The 17,587-nt window shown below is 59.5% G+C and overlaps 1 protein-coding gene across 1 annotated transcript in view; it reads right to left on the bottom strand.

Moving 5' to 3' along the window:
* Positions 1–240: 240 nt before the first annotated feature.
* The window catches only part of HDAC7 (histone deacetylase 7), an 84,998-nt gene continuing 67,651 nt past the window's right edge, over positions 241–17,587 (bottom strand). The window contains exons 3-25 of the mRNA XM_088531777.1: positions 16,737–16,827; positions 14,290–14,401; positions 13,602–13,717; positions 13,320–13,442; positions 12,602–12,711; positions 12,216–12,332; positions 11,813–12,011; positions 11,200–11,408; positions 10,743–10,952; positions 8,547–8,772; positions 7,916–8,049; positions 7,228–7,348; positions 6,050–6,099; positions 4,770–4,877; positions 4,309–4,364; positions 3,958–4,045; positions 3,595–3,714; positions 2,779–2,876; positions 2,223–2,341; positions 1,881–2,014; positions 1,204–1,288; positions 965–1,103; positions 241–330 (exon numbers count right to left, since the gene is read on the bottom strand). Of these exons, the coding sequence (XP_088387903.1) occupies positions 285–330; positions 965–1,103; positions 1,204–1,288; positions 1,881–2,014; positions 2,223–2,341; positions 2,779–2,876; positions 3,595–3,714; positions 3,958–4,045; positions 4,309–4,364; positions 4,770–4,877; positions 6,050–6,099; positions 7,228–7,348; positions 7,916–8,049; positions 8,547–8,772; positions 10,743–10,952; positions 11,200–11,408; positions 11,813–12,011; positions 12,216–12,332; positions 12,602–12,711; positions 13,320–13,442; positions 13,602–13,717; positions 14,290–14,401; positions 16,737–16,827 (2,811 nt within the window). The 3' untranslated portion in view covers positions 241–284. The remainder of the gene's footprint in view (positions 331–964; positions 1,104–1,203; positions 1,289–1,880; positions 2,015–2,222; positions 2,342–2,778; positions 2,877–3,594; positions 3,715–3,957; positions 4,046–4,308; positions 4,365–4,769; positions 4,878–6,049; positions 6,100–7,227; positions 7,349–7,915; positions 8,050–8,546; positions 8,773–10,742; positions 10,953–11,199; positions 11,409–11,812; positions 12,012–12,215; positions 12,333–12,601; positions 12,712–13,319; positions 13,443–13,601; positions 13,718–14,289; positions 14,402–16,736; positions 16,828–17,587) is intronic.

Raw genomic sequence — 17,587 nt, 5'->3', positions numbered from 1 at the left:
AGGGGTCTAGGGTCCCAAAGTTGGGGGCTGAGGGCAGGCACGGGCCAGGGCTGCAAGGCTGTGCCCTGCCGAGGGAGTTTGTGGATCTCCACTGGTCCCGAGCGGGAGGATGTCCTCCAGGTGGGAATAGGAGCATCCCTTCTGGTGGAGCCAAGGTCCAGGCCTGCGACTCGAGGAGCGAGGATGATGTGGCAAACGGGAACCAGGAGTGACGAGCGAGTGCCGGGCTCGGGAAGAGTCCGGACGCTTCCTGGAAGCAGGGGAGCAGAGAACGTCACCGCTCATCACTGGTTCATGGGTTCCTCTTCCTCCATGGGCTCATCCTGTGTCCTGAAACGGAGAACAAAGCCCATGAGAGGAGGTGGGGAACAACGGAGACACCTTCTGCCATATCCGACTTCTGGAGCTGGGGCTACACAACAGCCTCCCTTCTTCCCAGTGCTTCCCATGTCTATCCAGGCTGAGTCCTGACACGAATGAGACACAGTGGGGGACAGATGGGGATCCTGCTGTATGCAGGTGATGGGAGGAAAAGAGGATTTGGTCTGGTTTTCATCGTGTTTGGTTGGGTTTGAGACTGTTTTCAGAAATTGCTCCACTTGCCACAGCTGGTCCCATGGCACTGGGCAACTCACAGTGGACAGTGAAGAGGCCAGTGCTGGATCCCCTAGAAGCAAACCCAGGTCCTGGCTGGGTGGTTGTAGGACCTTGCCCCAACCCCTCACTGGTGCTGGGGGGCCAAATATGTCCCGGGACATCAGGGTTACACGGTCAGAGCTCTGGGTGGGGATAACAGTTTTAAGTTCTGTTCTCTGTACCCCAAGACCTGCCTAAAGCCAGGACCATCCTGAGCATCTCATCTGGCTGTGGCTTGTCTTTACTGTCACCCTAAGCAAGGCTCAGGGCCAGGCACATGGAGAGCCAGGGGCACCCGCACGCCCCACAGCTCACGAAGGGGCCTCACCTCTTCTCTGCCATCACGGCCACCGAGAGGGAGGCCAAGGCCGTGACCGTCTCCACCTCTTCTGCTTCGTGGTGCTGCGCCTCCAGGAAGGAGCATCCCAGCTTGGAGGCAAAGCGCTGCACAGCCACCCAGTATTTACCTTGAAGAAGAAGCAAAGACCAGGAGTTGTTGGGACACGAGTGGCAGCAATGATCTTGTACACAGGCTAATCTTCCTGCCCGAGACCCCGAGACACTCACTCTGGACCTGGATCACGGTTTCCAAGGAGCGCACAGCATTGGGATTTGGTTTCTGCCTCATGCTTTCTTCTGGGAGCGGGTCCAGCTGCCAAAGGAAAGGACACGGGAATCAGAGGGAGGGAGCTCAGCTCCAGGATGAGTCGCAAAAGCCACAGCCTGTGCTCAGCAGCCTAAAGTCACCTCAAATAACCATGAACTAAAGTCAATCATAGCAGAACTGAAGCTCAAAGCACCAAACCCTGCCCGCCACAGCAGCCATCTGGACCTGCTGCTTCACCTGCTGCTCAGCCTGTGCCCAAATTGGACATCTGAGGGTGCCAGAGCCCTGGAACAGGCTGCCCAGAGAGGTTGTGGAGTCTCCTTCTCTGGAGATCTTCAAACCCGCTTGGACGCAGCCCTGTGCCACGTGCTCTAGGTGACCCTGCGTGTGCAGGGGGTTGGACTAGGTGACCTCGAGAGGTCCCTTCCAACCTTCAGCATTCCATGATTCTATGATTCTACGATCGGGACCTTTCCCTGGACCACCCAGCTCCTTTTGGCTGGAGAGGGAAACGCATCCTCCCCTTTCCCGGCGGGCAATCCGTCAGTTCCCGACCTGGGGATGGGAGCGCGGGCTGCCTCCCGGCTCCAGCACAAGGATGTGGCTCCCCTGGGGCTCACCAAGCCCCATCTCTCACCTCGTTGCCCAGCAAGGCTGACACACAGGCCTCGGAGGCATCGCAGATGGCCGTGAGGTCATGGCCACCTTCCAACGCGAGGACGAGGGCTCCTCCAGCCAGGCTCATCAGCTGTTTCGTCATGTAGCCGAAGCCTGAGGAGGAAGATGAAGGGACCCTTAGCCTTCCCATCCAAGATGTTGGAGCCAGTAACACCCCAAAGAGCTTTGCTGGCTCTATGAAGAGCTGCCACTTAAGGGACAGCCCCTTCCCAAGAGCCACATCCCAGCCCCAGCCTGGAGCAACAGCAGGAGCAGCCTGCTCTGCTCCAGCATCCCACCAACACCGCTTGCAGCTCCTTACATTTGGCAGAGACTTTGTAGCCACCCAACGGTGGTGGGTGGCCATCGGCTGCGTCGAAGCCAGCTGACACCAGCACCACGTCAGGGGAAAATTCATGTGCAATTGGCATCACCACGGTCCTGTGCGGGGAAAAGAAGGAAGAGGTGCTCAATGCTGGGTCCCAGTGAGGACCTGAGGCTTTTCTATGTGTCCCCCAGGCTGGGGACCCCAAGGACACCAAAGCCTCAGCTCTCCTCAAGGACCTCAGAAGTGGTGGGTGTCCCTGAGGGCTGGGGAGCCCATGGCTCTGCATGGTTCTACAAAACACCCTTGCTTTGCATTTCTGCCTTGTTTTCCATATCACAGGAGGGGTGCAAAGGAGGGGTGTGCATCAGGCTGTGCTTAGGGCCCCCCTGACGTGTGTTGTCCCCTGCTGGGGCAGCTTGGGGGTGGCATTTTGGGCTCGTAGCCCCCCAGTCCTGAACTGCTCTTCCCCTTCTGAGAGTTCAGAGCAGCTACCCGAGCCCCTGGCTCGGTCTGAGGCCCAAGGAAAGAGCAGAAATGCAAGAAATGGTACCTGAAAGCTGCCAAATACTCGGGGTCACCCATGGGGGGGTCGAGACCTCCAGTCCAGGCTACATTGACATTAAATCCCTCACCGGGGCCAACACCAACCTGTAAGAGAGCAAGGACAGAATGAAGGCCTGGATGTGGCCTGCAGGGACAATGTGGCTCTTCCCTGACCGGGCTCCATCGCTGCCAGGCTCCACGGAGGCAGAACCAGGTGTTCCAGACCCGCAGGATGGTATCGGAGCAATGGGCCACCATCAGTGCCTGCCTGGACGCCAAATCCTGGATGCCACAAGAACAGTCTGGATTTTAGGGGCTTTCGGAATGCCAGAGGCCGTGACGTTTTCCTGACATTCCACAGAGCATCCCAGCCATCGGGCACCGGGCTGTTGGCTACAGGCAGGGATGCAGTGCAAGAGGATACTGGGACTGTGGAAAGGAGCCTGCGGGAAGCGGACTAGAATGGGATCCATTCCAATAGCCCTTAAAGGGATCCAGACACCCTCTCCATTCTCCTAAAGGTCAGGGAGGGACAGGTTGCTCCGTGCTTCGCTGTGTCCCATCCCTTTGGATCAGCAGCCTTTTCCCTGCAATGAGTCAAAGCAATGGGGATCCCTCGGCCTCTGGGGACATCACAGACTGGTCTTGATACTGGTGACAAGGGACACCTGCAGGTTGCCAGTCCAACCTTCCATTCACAAGATTGTCCCCAAAGCTAATGCAAAGATTATCGAGCTGAACCTGACCACCTCCAGCGATGGAGACCCCCTCGTTTCCCTGGGTGCTCCAGGGACATTGTGACCTGCCCAACTTTGCTTTTTACCTCGTCCGCAGCTCCACTCCCAGGGAAAAAGTTCCCGTCATCATGACGATGCAAAGAGATGTAGAGAACATCAGGGTCTCGGTAGAAGATCTGCTGTGTCCCATTGCCATGGTGAACGTCCTAGAAGGAGAGAGACGTTTGGGAGAGCGATCCTTGTTTAGCCTCTACGTCGGCCAAAGAGTCAAACGGAGAAAAAAAACCCTGGATCCCTCCTTGTTTCATGCCAAGGGGCCCTGAAAGACAAGATTTCCCTGTTCTCCAGTGTAGCTCCAGAACCACCACGGAGGGGAACTGCAGGTACCAGCTGGGGACAGCCAGGGCAGAGGAAGAGCCAGGATTTGCTGGGGGAAAAGGATGACTTACCCAGTCTACAATGAGAATCTTGCTGAGCTTCCCCTTCTGCTGCAGCTGCCTGGCTGCGATGGCCACCGAGTTGAAGAAGCAGAATCCCCTGCAAAGAGGCAGTTGGGGGTCCTTACAGAGCATCTTTCCACTCTGCTTCCCAAAGGATGGGCTCAGCCTCCCCTTCTCCCAGGTCTGCAGAGGGATGGGTGCTGGCAGGATTTAGGCTGGAGCAAGGGGTATTTTTACCCCCTTGTGCTGTGCAACCAGCTCGGACAGGGTGTCCGCAGGGCGCTGGGGCTCGATGCGGGCCACGCACCGGCCCAAAGCACCGTGGTTGGGCAGGGGACCCGAGGGGCAGCCGAGTCTTACATGGCAGTGGAAGGATCTGCGTGATGTCCGGGGGGCCGCACCACCGCGAAGCCGTTCTGGGGACGAAACAGAAGGAAAGGGGTCAGAGCCACCGCTCCCGGCGCCGTCCAGCCCTTCCGCACGGAGCCACCGGCACGGCCGGCTACGGAGACCGGAGCAGCAGAGGGATGGGAGCACCCAGGAGCAGCTGGGGACAGGAAAAACCCGTCCCCTGGGATGCTGGGGCACCTAAGCTCCAAAGAGTCATCCCAGGAACCACCAGCTGTGTAGGGACACAAGGGTGATGCTGCCAGCTGTCCCCAGTGCTGCCAAACTTGTCCCCAGGAGACCGAGAGACTTTGAGATGAACCATCCAACTGCTGCAAATCTCCCCAAATCTCCCAAACCCCACAGTGGCTGCTCCCCTCTCCCCCTGCCATGGTTTACGCATGGCTCCGGGCTGCCGTGTGTTGTCACCCTACCTTAAGTTCCCTGGTGGCCACCTTGAAGGCCAGCTCGGTGACGCTGCCCGCGGCCCAGCGCGCAGCGTTGGAGGAATGCAGCTCGTTCCAGATGGTATCGCTGTCCACCTGGAAGCAAGAGGATTAGTTGGATGGAGATGGAGACAGGGCGCCAATGGAAACCTCGGCCTGGGGACCCTCTGCCAGCCGCCCTGCTCTCCACTTGGTGCCAGGCACTGTTGTCCTGCACGGCCAGCGTGCCAGGCACCCTGGAGCCAAATTCCCTTGCATGCAACCAGGCAGCAGCCCCTCTGCCAGCTCTAAGTGCTGCTTGGCCAGCCCGAACCCCCAGTCCAGCCGGGAGCTCTCTCTGGGCTCTGCCCGGAGCATCTCACCCTGCACCCAGGGGCTGGAAGGAGCGACGGAGAAAACACTAGTTACCTTCTTTATCTTATTTTATTGTTTAACCAAACATCTTGGTTTGATCAGGATCACGCCAAGGGCCGAGCCAGAGCCGGAAAACTCAAGTCTCTTCTGATCAAGTCCATGTGTGCAAGTGCAAGGCTCCCCTCTGCCCACCCCTCTGCCTTCAGGGCACGGGCGAGAGGAGGGCAGGAAGGGGGAGGAAGAGCAGGAAAAAATGGATGCGAACGGGGCTGAGAAGAGCTGGTGCCCAGCAGCAGGGGCAAGGGGAGGAGAAGAACCAGAAGAGGCAGCAAGAAGGCATGGAGTGAGACCCTTCCTGAAAGAGAGAGAGAGAGATCCACAGAGACAGGGGCAGAGAGAGGAAGAGAGGAGAATGCAATGAATGGAGAGAAACCAGGGCAGCAAGCTGCGAGAGGAGAGGCAACAGGAGCGTCCGGAAAGAAGGGGCAGCCCACGGCACTGCTCCCCTCCCTGCAAGGGGATGGGGATCTCTCTCCGGACGTGGCACCGTGCCAAGAGAACCATCCTGAGGACCAGAGCAAGCTTTGATCAAACAACGTCTTGCACAAGGATGGAGGGCTCCTGCCTGGGGCCACCCGACCCTGGTAGGCTAGTGACAAGGAGGGGACACCTTCCCATATCCCTCCTTGCATGCAGCTGGCACTGCTTGGGCCTCGTGGAACCAGTTATCCCTGAGCCGCAGGGCATTTCCAGACCTCGGAGCTCCCTCAGGCAGAACATCAAGAGCCGATGAGAGCTGAGAGCAGCCCAAGGGCTCGGGAGCTCCCTCTACACCCTGATCCATTCAGAGGTCCTTAGTGTGGGCAGGACAAGGACAAAAAGCTGCCCCGAACTGGCCAGGACAAAGAACTTACCCCAACCCCTCCGCAGGGCAGCATGACAAACATCCGCTGCGACAGGATCCCTGTGGAGACAGAGGAGAGGGCTTTGGACAGGAGGCAGGGAGGATGCTCAGGGACAGGGCACGTAGGTACCAAGGAGGCTGGTTTCTTGGGCACAGTTAGGAAGAGCATCCATGGGAGGTGTGGGCAGCTGCCTGACTGTGATCCCTACGGTTGAGGATGCTCCAAAAGCTGCTGGGAACGTGTGGGGCAGGCAAGGAAGGTGTAAGGGGAGCGCACAGGGACCAGCACCACTTCCAGAGCCCGGGAAGGTGGTGGCAGCGCCGCAATGTGACGTTTGCAGGGAGTGCAATTCCCTTCCCCGACGCTGGGCAGTGGGGACAGAGCTGGATCCCCTGGATCCCCAGGATCCCCTGGTCTGGCTGGACTCATAGAATCACAACGGGACCTCTAGGGATCATCTAGTCCAACCCCCTGCACAGATCTCCAGAGAAGGAGACTCCACAACCTCTCTGGGCAGCCTGTTCCAGTGCTCTGGCACCTTCACTGCTAAGAATTTTTTCCTTAAGTTCCTATGGAACTTTTGGTGCTTCAGTTTGTGGCCATGACCTCTAGTTCTGTCGGTGCCACCAGTGAAAAGAGGCCGCCCCATCCTCCTCACTCCCTCCCTTGAGGTACTTCTAGACCCTGCTCAGGTCCCCTCTCAGCCTTCTCTTCTCCAGCTGAACAGGCCCAGCTCCCTCAGCCTCTCCTCACAGGGCAGATGTTCCAGGCCCCTGATCATCCTCGTAGCCCTGCGCTGGCCTCTCTCCAGCAGCTCCACATCCCTCTTGTCCTGTGGAGCCCAGAACTGGACACAATACTGCAGATGTGGCCTCACCAGGGCTGAGCAGAGGGGCAGGATCCCCTCGACCTGCTGGAGACTCTTCCTAACGCCCCCAGGATCCCATTGGCCTCCTTGGCCACGAGGGCACCTGCTGCCTCATGGTCACCTTGTCACCCACCGCGATGCCCAGGTCCCTCTCTGCAGAGCTGCCCTCCAGAAGGTCGGTCCCCAGCCTGTCCTGGTGTCTGGGGTTATTCCTCCCCAGGTGCAGGTGCACTTGGCCTTGTTGAACTGCATGAGGTTTTTCACTGCCCAATGCATACCAATTTTCACGCCAATTCCATGAGGTTTTTCACCGACTCACCTGCCAGCTTCCCGTTGTCCAGTTTGAGGCGGTTGAGGGGATTGGTGCCGTAGAGGAACACGTGGCGCTCGCTGTGCACGCACTGCAGCTCCTCCAGCGTGGCCTTGCGTCCCCGCAGACACTGCAGCACACGGGGGCTGTGAACGGGCTGCTCGAGCCGGGGATGCCCACGGGCACAAGCGCAGGCGCTGCCTCCCTTCCTGAGCCTTGAATCACTGATTCAAGCTGCTATTTGGAGCAGGAAGGGGACAAACCTCTGCAACGGGGTAGGCTGGTTGTGATCATGGCATGTTCTGCACCCTAGCTGCAGCTAAACCCTATATCTCTGCAGTAGGGGAGGCGCTGCGGGGCTGACCGTGGTGCTTCTTTGCATCAGGTTTGAGCTAATTCAAACCCCTTCATCTCTAGATCAGGCAGGAAATACCAGTATCATTTTCCTAGTTTAAAAGTTTGCATGGTCCAGGGTCAGCCTAGTTAGACCAGGGCAAGGTTTCTAGCAGACCAGAACTGTTACTGATGTCCCCTGAGACAGCAAAAAGCTGGGACCTTTGGCTGAGAAGATGCGGGGATGAAAAGGATGGAGGTGGGAGCAGGATAGAAGCCCTCTCATGCTGTGAACATGAGAGCCGTTTGCACAAGCAGCGTTTCCCTTGTGTGTCCTCACAAACACCCGGCTCCCCGCGCTCACCTCGCACTGGCTGCGCAGCCCTCGCTCCTGCAGACGGGACCAGATGCTCTGAATCCTGCCCGCGTGCTCGGGGTGGTTGCTGTTGTCGCCGCAGGAGCACTGGTGCTTGAGCATCACCGAGTCATAAACCAGCCCTGCAGGGCACAAGGGGATCAGGACACGGTCGTCCCAGCAGGAGACTGGAAACTCAGGCTTTGATTTGGCTTCCCCTAAATTCAGCTCCTTTTCAGGGGCTGGGCTGCTGGCTGGGACCTTAAACTTTGGGTTTTTAATTTTTTTTTTTTTGACTAAAACATCTTCCTTGGTCCATGGAAGCCTCTGCCCCAAGAGGCTTGAGGCTAATCCTGCCTTAGCTGTGCAAGAGAGTCTAAATGGTCACTCACCAGCAGAGCTGGATGAGGGTGACTTGGAAGGGACATATCAGCTCATCCTGCAAGAACTGACTTTGGTTAACAGGAGGAGGGTGGGATCCTCAGGCCTTGCTCCGCTCTTTGTGCAGGCGGCTAGAGCATTCCCAGGAACCTACCGGTATCCAGGATGGATGGGATTGTAACTTAGCTTCCCTGGGCTCCCCAGGCCCTGCTGCTGCTCCAGCAGTAACGTCGGAGCATGGTGAGGGGACAGGCCATACCTGTCGTGAACTGGGGCTTGCTTGGCTGTTCCTGCACAGGCAGAGAGAGCGTCTTGGAGGCCGGATCCTGGGCAGGAAGGGAGACACTCGCCGTGGCAGGAGACGACTGGGCCCTGGAAAGGGGCCTGTGCCCCGTGTGGACAGCGGGGACCATGGGGGAGTCAGCCAGGGGCTGCCGCTTGAGGAGCTGGTGCTGCACGCGCTGGTAGGGATCCCAGAGATAGCCCTGCTGGAGAGAGGCAGCCGTGAGCGCGGGGTCTGTGCAACGAGGGGCTGCAACGATGCTCTGCAGGGCGACCGGACCCAGCACCGAAAAGGAACCCGGGGCAGTGCGCTCCCCCAGCCCAGGGAGGAGCCGGGATCCCAGCGAGGAGCCGGGATCCCAGGGAGGAACCTGGATCCCAGAGAGGAGCCCGGATCCCGGCGAGGAGCCCCCAGGGAGGAGCTGGGATCCCAGGGAGGAGCCCAGATCCCAGGGAGGAGCCGGGATCCCAGGGAGGAACCTGGATCCCGGCGAGGAGCCCGGATCCCGGCGAGGAGCCCCCAGGGAGGAGCTGGGATCCCAGGGAGGAGCCCGGATCCCAGAGAGGAGCCGGGATCCCAGCGAGGAGCCCCCAGGAAGGAGCCCGGATCCCAGGGAGGAGCCGGGATCCCAGAAAGGAGCCCGGATCCCAGCGACGAGCCCAGATCCCAGGGAGGAGCCCGGATCCCGGCGAGGAGCCCCCAGGGAGGAGCCCGGATCCCAGCGAGGAGCCCAGATCCCAGGGAGGAGCCCGGATCCCGGCGAGGAGCCCCCAGGGAGGAGCCCGGATCCCAGCGAGGAGCCCAGATCCCAGCGAGGAGCCCGGATCCCAGGGAGGAGCCCGGATCCCAGGGAGGAGCCCGGATCCCAGGGAGGAGCCGGGATCCCAGGGAGGAGCCCGGATCCCGGCAAGGAGCCCCCAGGGAGGAGCCCGGATCCCGGCAAGGAGCCCGGATCCCAGCGAGGAGCCCGGATCCCAGGGAGGAGCCCCCAGGGAGGAGCCCGGATCCCAGCGAGGAGCCCAGATCCCAGGAAGGAGCCCAGATCCCGGCGAGGAGCCCCCAGAGAGGAGCCCAGATCCCAGGGAGGAGCCCGGATCCCAGGGAGGTTTGGATGCAACTAGTCCCCTCCGCGGCTTTGTGCCGGAGCTGGGACGTGTCACACAGTGTCTGCTGCTCTCTGCTGGCTCAGTCCCGCACTGCTGGCACGCGGTGACTGCAGGTGACACCCAGCCTTGCTGGCACCCACAGAGGGTGCCAATTCACCAACATCCAGAACAGCTTAACTGAACACACGCTGATACCCTAGAGGGGTGTTTTCTATGGGCAGAGACACCACTGTGCCAGCACAGAAAAATATCCCTGAGGATACAGCCTCCTCCACGGATAAGAGAGGCACAAAACCACACAAACTGCACGCATCAGAAGCGGAGCAGCTTCAAGGGTTCACTGGGAATGCAGTCACATGCAGCATTCAGAGCCCACGCGTTACTGAGGAGCCTTTTTGTCCTTAGATGCTCATCTGCACTTTGAAACACTGCCCGGTTTATCTAGAGGGTGCCAGGCAAGGTAGGTCTAACAAACCGCATCAGGCAGTCGCCTGGGTAGACACTGGCCACATTGGTCTCAGGACAAAAATGTCCTTTGGAGTGTGGAGGGGTCTTCTCCTTGGACAAGGTCTGACCTGAACCTCCCCTGAGTCAGGATGCTGCTGACTTTGCTGGGTTTGTGCAAAGGGAAACACCGAGGGATGGAGAAAGAGGTCTCTCCAAAACCTCTCTGGCACGCTGCCCACGTGCCCCTGCTCTGCCCATGCTGCAACATCAACGCCAACGTCGTGACAAACTGCAGACCTGCTCTGGAAAGAGGCAGAGGACCAGGGCGGACGTTCTGCATGACAGCATGGGCAGAGGTCCCACTGCCTGGGGATGCCACCTGAGGCTACTGTTAAAAGCAGCTAAGCCAGGACTGAAGCTGAGAACCAAGCTGGGAACCCCCAGCTGATCCCTCGACAGCTCCCACAGGCTTCAAACTACTCGGGAGGACTCCACACAGCTCTGTGCCACCCAAGAAAAGGCATCATCTCCTTTCCTCCCGGGTTCCTCGTGCCCAGACTGCTTGGAATGGGCAGCCTGCATGGCCCAGGCTCTCCAAACCCTGCCAACCCTGGGATACCTGCTGGAGAACCAGCTCCTCCGGCGACTGCAGCATCTTCTGCGTCCTCTCGGGCTCCTTCGCGCTGCCCCCTGACCGTGGGGGCTCTGTGCGTGTCCTGGCCTGGTCACCGCTCTCACCCCCGGCCTCCAGGAGGGTCCCCTCGGCCTCCATGTCCTCCGAGGAGGGAATCTGCCGCAGACGGGGCTTCTCGCTGGACTTGGCCATGCGCTGCAGATAGAGGGGACACAAAGGAGTACAGAGAGGTGACACGGGGCCAGGAGGGATGCCCAGCCAGGCTGCGGAGGTGCTGCAAGACAGCAGGGCCTCTGAGGGCTCAGAGCACTCCGAATGTGGGAGCCAGTGAAGCTGGACAGCCCTGGACATCTGCTACTCGTGGTCCATCAGCAAGGATGGACACGTCGCAACCTTGTGGTGTCCTTCTCCAGCACCCCTGTCCTGAAGCCCCAGGACTCACCTTGCCCAGCTGTGTCTGTTGCTTGATTCTCTCCAGGAACTGGCTGTGCTGCTGCTGGTAGACCAGCTGCTGCTGGATGGCCTTGGGGTTCTGCGGCAGGGGCTCCGAGCGGGTCCTCCCCAGAGGCTTGTGGTGGCCTGGGAGTGACAGGCGCTCTGCCGAGATGAGCGACGGGGCAAAGGACAAGGGGACCGTCCCCAGACCTGGCACTGCAGGGAAGAGAAAGCAGAGGTGAGGGCTTTGTGTGCCGGGGGGACAGGGCATCCCACACTTGCCCACGCAAGCAGCAGCTCTGGGCATCCCAATCCAGCACCCGGGTCTGCCTTAACTCACTGCCCTGCAAGACTTTGGGAGAAGGATGTGCAAGAAGCCGTACTGGTTTCTTTGGGCAGGGGCAAAGCTTTCCTAGCCTGTAGAGATTGGGAAGGAGCCCAGAACAATTCCCAGGTGTGATTTCGGATGCACAACAGACCAAAGGCTGGTTCCCAGGCTGAAACCACCATGCTGGTTTGCAGGCTGCAAGGGTTTATGCTGCGGGCTACACCAAGCGCTGCTCCTGGGCACATCTCCTGCAGAACAGCAGTGTTGGGCTGTTAGAAAGCTTGGCACTTACCTGCCACGAGAGGAGCGTGGGTGACAGAGGGCTCAAGGATGATGACAGGCTGCAGCCGAGGGGATAAAGGGCTCCCGGCCTCGTGCTGCTCCAGGCCAGCGGGTAAGAACATGGGCGAATGCGTCCCTGCGAGGACGGGCCCGTTGAGCACAGGGACCCGGTGTGCCAGGCCGGAGAGGGGCCTGCGATCTCCCTCTCCCTGCAAAGGAGAACTGCATTAGCAACGTGCCAGGACAGCAGAGCCTGGGACAAGGACGGAGAGGGGACGGCGCACGCCATGCCTGCGGGCAGGATCTTGGAATACTGGGAGGCAACAAACAATGGCACTAGCCCGGGAACGCTCAAGAGAGAGGCTGGGAACCCCCTGTGCAGTTCTAGGGGTACCTACAACCTGGCTACCTACCCTGGCGCTAGTGGTAGCCGGCAATCCCAGCGTGATGGCGGGAAGGGAGGCTGCGCTCTGCAGCGCAAACTGGGCCAGGGAGCTCTCCTGCAGCATCAGGCGCTGGGCCAGGGGCGTCTGCACCAAACACATTCCATTAGTCTGTGGAAACACCTGGGGGAACAGCCGGGGCTTTGGGGGGTAGCACATGCTCCGCTGCTAAGCAGGGCAGCGCATAGGGGAGCTTGGCAAAGGATTCCCCATGCAGGGAGAGCGGGATTTGGGATGGAGGCCATCCCAGGCAGCAGGGTTCATAGGGGTTCCCAAGGGGACGCTAGCTTATCCTGAGCCTAGGATGCGGGTCGGGCAGGACATGAGGACTCCAAGCCGGTCCCGAGGGCGCTCACCTCGTGGGCGATGCCCGGCGCGGCCGGGAGGGCTCCGTGCTCCGCGGGGAGGCTGTCGTTGGGAGAGCTGCAGCCGGAGACGGGGGTGCTGCTGCTGCTCGGGGACGAGTCTGCGCGGGAGACACGCGAGGGACACGGGCATCGGCACCCGCAGAAGGGCAGCACCTCAGGGCCTGAAATCCGGCCCTGCCTCCAAGAGTTTGGCACGGCCTTTCTAGGGCAAAACTTCAGCCCAGGCTTGGCTGGTTGTCTCTGCCAACTTGCATGGCACCACAGTGAGAAAACTCGGACAGTTGCGTTTGTGCAGGGACCCATCCTGCCTTCTATGCCCACCACGGGCCCCCAGAGCAGCTTGGTGTAGCTGCAGGAGCATCCTCTCCTCGTTTAGCGGTCCCTGCATCACCAGGGCACGAAGCTGCTCCATGGGCAGCGCCCCAAGGAGGGCGCCGATACCGCACGGAGCCTCCAAGACACGACTTGCCCCCTCCAATCCCCCAGATTGCAAGATCCTGGAGATCTTCAAACCCGCTTGGACGCAGCCCTGTGCCACGTGCTCTAGGTGACCCTGCGTGCGGGGGGTTGGACTAGGTGACCCCGAGAGGTCCCTTCCAACCTTGAGCATTCTGTGATTCTATGATCCTGGATGGACCACGGCGGCCCCAACTTGGCCTCGGACTCTGCCAAGTGCCAAGTTAGAGCAGCCCGGGCCAAGCCTCACCGATGGCCTCCGGTGGCCGTCTCTTCAGCGAAGGAGGAGCGCTCTCCTTGCGGGTCAGGGGGTTCTTGCGCCGGTCGAGGCACTTCCTGGGCTTGCAACGCACCTTCAGGTTGGGCTCGGATGCTGCAAACACACAGGGAAGTTAGTCCTTGCCCACAGGGATGGGAGCGCAGCTGGATTGGCCCGCTCCCGTCTCCTGCTCCATCTGTCCCCTGCGGTCCCCGTGTGCAGGCTCAGATGGCACCAGAAGGGGAGGGAGATGGTGTCAGCCCTCGGCCTTACCCGTTTTCCGCAGTGGAAAATGCTCCGGGGGGTCAAGAGAAGTGCTGGGGACCGGGGGAAGGAAGGTGCTGAGCACAGGAGGGGAAGGGCCCTCAGCATCCAGAGGCTCCAGAGGCCTGTGGAGGAGAAGACACCTGGTTAGAGACCTTTCACTGCTGGGACCAAGAGCTGGCACTGCCTGGACTTAGCCAACCCTCTAGACTTGGCCAACGCGGCCATCTCCACGAGTCTTTGGAACGCCGAAGCTCCAGGATCTGCCTCCTGGATGTTTCTCCCGGGGATCTGCACAGGTCTGAGCTCCCGGGATGCTGCCTCCAGACACCCCGATCCCAACGGCGCTCTGCCCTTGCATGGGTGGCACGTGGGGCATTGCCTCTCCTGGGTGTCTGCCAGCATTCAGAGCCTTGCTCCATGCACTCCTGCAAGCTCCTACACAAGGGATTGGGCTGCCAAGGGCTGGGAATACGGTTTCCCCCTTTGTATCCCCAGTGAATGTGGAGCCCTTGCTTGTCCTCAACGAACCCAGCAACTCCAGCGAGGCCAGGGAAGAAAACACAGGAGACACATCTACCACTTAGCACTGAATCCAGCCTCCAACGGAGATAAACTGTCATCAAGAAATGTCTTCCCAGGGTCCTGAGCATAAGACTGGGTGGACAACAACCCCAAGAGGGTCCCCTTGTTTCACCTGTAAGGCAGGGCCGAAGGGTTGGGGTTGCTGGTCCTCTCCAGAGCTGCCTGCTGCTTCTTCAGGATGACCTCGGCCAGTTTCTGCTTCACCACCGTGCTGGCCACGGCACCTGCAGGAAAAGCAGCGGTGACCACACGGGACTGCACGTGGACACCACAAAAGGGACCTTGGAGACGTGTCCTGTGGCTTCCCTTGGACGGACAAGGGATGTTGGGACGTGGCCAGATGGGGACAGCTTGGATGAGAGGCGGCGAGAAGGAAAAAAGCAGCCCAAACCCTTCAGTGAACAGCCCTGAGGCCCCTGGATTTCTCGAGGGAGCTGCCCCCTTCCAGAATAGCACCTGCACGTGCCACCTCCTGCCACAACCCGCTGGCAAGGGGACAAAAGCAGCGACCCACGTTGAGCACCTGGGTGGCTCCGAATGCTGCAATCGCCACCCCCGGCTGCCGGGAGCCTCCCTGCTCCATCCTGGAGCAAGGCCCATTCCCAAGCTCCCTCTCAAGACAGATCCGTATCCTACTGCTCCATCCTGGAGCAAGGCCCATTCCCAAGCTCCCTCTCAAGACAGATCCATATCCTACTGCTCCATCCTGGACCAAGGCCCATTCCCAAGCTTCCCCTCAAGACAGATCCGTATCCTACTGCTCCATCCTGGACCAAGGCCCATTCCCAAGCTCCCTCTCAAGACAGATCCATATCCTACAGCTCCATCCTGGACCAAGGCCCATTCCCAAGCTCCTCCTCAAGACAGATCCATATCCTACGCTGCCTGCTCCAGTGAGAGTGGAAAGCTCTGGAGATGTTCCACCCTTTTCCTTCCTCCCATTCAGAAGCAATTATTGCAGTTAATTGGCAAGATTAACACCTAGTTTGCATAAGGAGGTCATGTGTGGGCAGTCCTGCTCAGCTCTGCTTAGCTGCCCACATCTGAAGGGGCTGCACGTGCTCAGCTATAGCATGGAAAGGGCAGGAACTGCGTTTTTGGGGCTGCAAACAGCCTCGCCAAGCCTCAAAAGTTTGGAAAAACAGCAGACACATAGGGATGGCATGGAAAAAGCATCAGCATCCGCATGGTGCAGCTGGCACCCTCACTGCTGAGCGGGAGAACATCCAGATTGGGCATTAGGTTGTGGTGAAGGAACCACGCCAAGAGCTGGGGTTGGAGACCTGGACCACGCTGGGGGCACTGAGTTAACGGTGCAGCAAAAGCGGAGTCCATGGGCAGTGGGGCAACCGTGCAGAGCAAACGCTGCAGGCTGCACCCGTATCCCCGGGTCTTCCGGAGGGCTCCTCACGTTGGGAATTTCGGAGCAGCTCCCGGGAGCAAACAGGGGCACTAGATGGCGCAGGACGACCGTGGTCGGATGCATCTCGTGGGGTTGGAAGGCTCCTCCGCGCGGCAGAGCTGATGCCCAGCACAGGAGGGACCCACTAACCTCCCCTCCCTGCACAGGCACAACGGTTTGGGGCTTGCGAGGCCAAGGGACAAATTCAGGGCCACCCCAGCGCACAGGGCAGTGCCAAGTGCCATCAGCTCAAGGCTTGCGGGTTGGCCGAAGGGCACGGTCCAGCACTAGCACGAATATCTACCACAACTACCTGGCTGATACCACCAAGACAGACCTGAAGGCCCTGGTGAGGCCACATCTGGAGTATTGTGTCCAGTTCTGGGCTCCACAGGACAAGAGGGATGTGGAGCTGCTGGAGAGAGGCCAGCGCAGGGCTACGAGGATGATCAGGGGCCTGGAACATCTGCCCTGTGAGGAGAGGCTGAGGGAGCTGGGCCTGTTCAGCTGGAGAAGAGAAGGCTGAGAGGGGACCTGAGCAGTGTCTAGAAGTACCTCAAGGGAGGCAGTGAGGAGGATGGGGCGGCCTCTTTGCACTGGTGGCACCAACAGAACTAGAGGAAATGGCCACAAACTGAAGCACCAAAAGTTCCACAGGAACTTAAGGAAAAATTCCTTCCCAGTGAGGGTGCCAGAGCCCTGGAACAGGCTGCCCAGAGAGGTTGTGGAGTCTCCTTCTCTGGAGATCTTCAAACCCACTTGGACGCAGCCCTGTGCCACGTGCTCTAGGTGACCCTGCGTGTGCAGGGGTTGGACTAGATGATCCCTAGAGGTCCCTTCCAACCTTCAGCATTCTGTGATTCTACGATTGCCCAAAAGCCACTGTCATCCTCTGGCTGCAGCTCTTTGCTGCACACACGAGGGACCTCCCTGCCCCAGTCACGCTAAGCGGCTCCCTTGGGCGCAGACGAGCTCAGCACGAGGCTCAGTTTCACACCCAGCACCCAGGGGTGCTCAGTCCCCATCACGCTGCCAGCCCAAGAGAGGGCACGGCCAGTCCTGCACGAGGGCAGAGCTGTTTGGAGCGCAGGATCCCTCCCCAAAGCCGCTCCGATCTCACGGTCCCCGGATCCAGGGGGACCCGCAGCAGCTCTTACTTCGTTTGCTCTTGTCCTTGTTGAGGATCTGCCGCAGCTCCTGCTCCTGCTGCCCAGGCTCTGCGTCGCGGTGCGGGGACTCCATGGTCACCTGCGGGAGGAAAAGGCCAATATCAGCACCCTTAAGGCCCATTTTGACACCCAGGATCGGATGCACCGGAACGGAACCGGTCCGTTATGCTGGTTTTGGAAACCCCATGGGCAGCCCTGACGGAAACGCGTTGAGCTGCTTCATCCCAGCAAAGCAGACGTGTCTCTGCCTACACAGACACTCTCCCCAGGGACATTTTAAAACAGTCTATTTCAGCTCGCTGCTTTTCATGGTATTTTGACATATACAAAACATTGTAATATAAAGAAAAAAAATCATGGCTGACTAATAAAGGGGAAAGAAAAGATAAACGTACTATTAAAAATTCGGTGTTTTTCGGTGCTGACACTTTTTGGAAACACTCCTATCTCACGGGAAGGTCAAAAGGATTCACATGTGCACACGTGTGTGCAAGCACCCAGTGTTCATGGCATCGTCCCTTGGGCTTCTCCAGCTCTCCTTGTGCAGACCAAGCTGCTGCTCAGCCTCTCACAGGCAGCCTCGGAGCATCTCCAGGGCTTCCCCTTCCAGCCAGGATTGCTGGAAACACCGGGCTGGGAGATCCCAAGCTGGATTTCTCCTCCCAAAGGTGGGATACGCTGGGTTGGGATTCTGGGGTTAGAGGGAGATGGGCACTGCGGACCCAGTTCCTTAGCAAACGTGATGACAGCACCAAATCCAGGCCTGGGCCACAGCAAAGACTCTCTGCTAGCCCTAGGGGCTCTCCCACAGGGCCAGCGAGCTCAATCCAATGGGATAA

This window comes from Tinamus guttatus, unplaced genomic scaffold (assembly GCF_059628265.1).
Source record: "Tinamus guttatus ecotype Peru unplaced genomic scaffold, ASM5962826v1 Tinamus_guttatus_pri_ptg000433l, whole genome shotgun sequence".
Taxonomy (NCBI): Eukaryota; Metazoa; Chordata; class Aves; order Tinamiformes; family Tinamidae; genus Tinamus; species Tinamus guttatus.
This window is presented reverse-complemented; position numbering and strand designations above follow the sequence as displayed.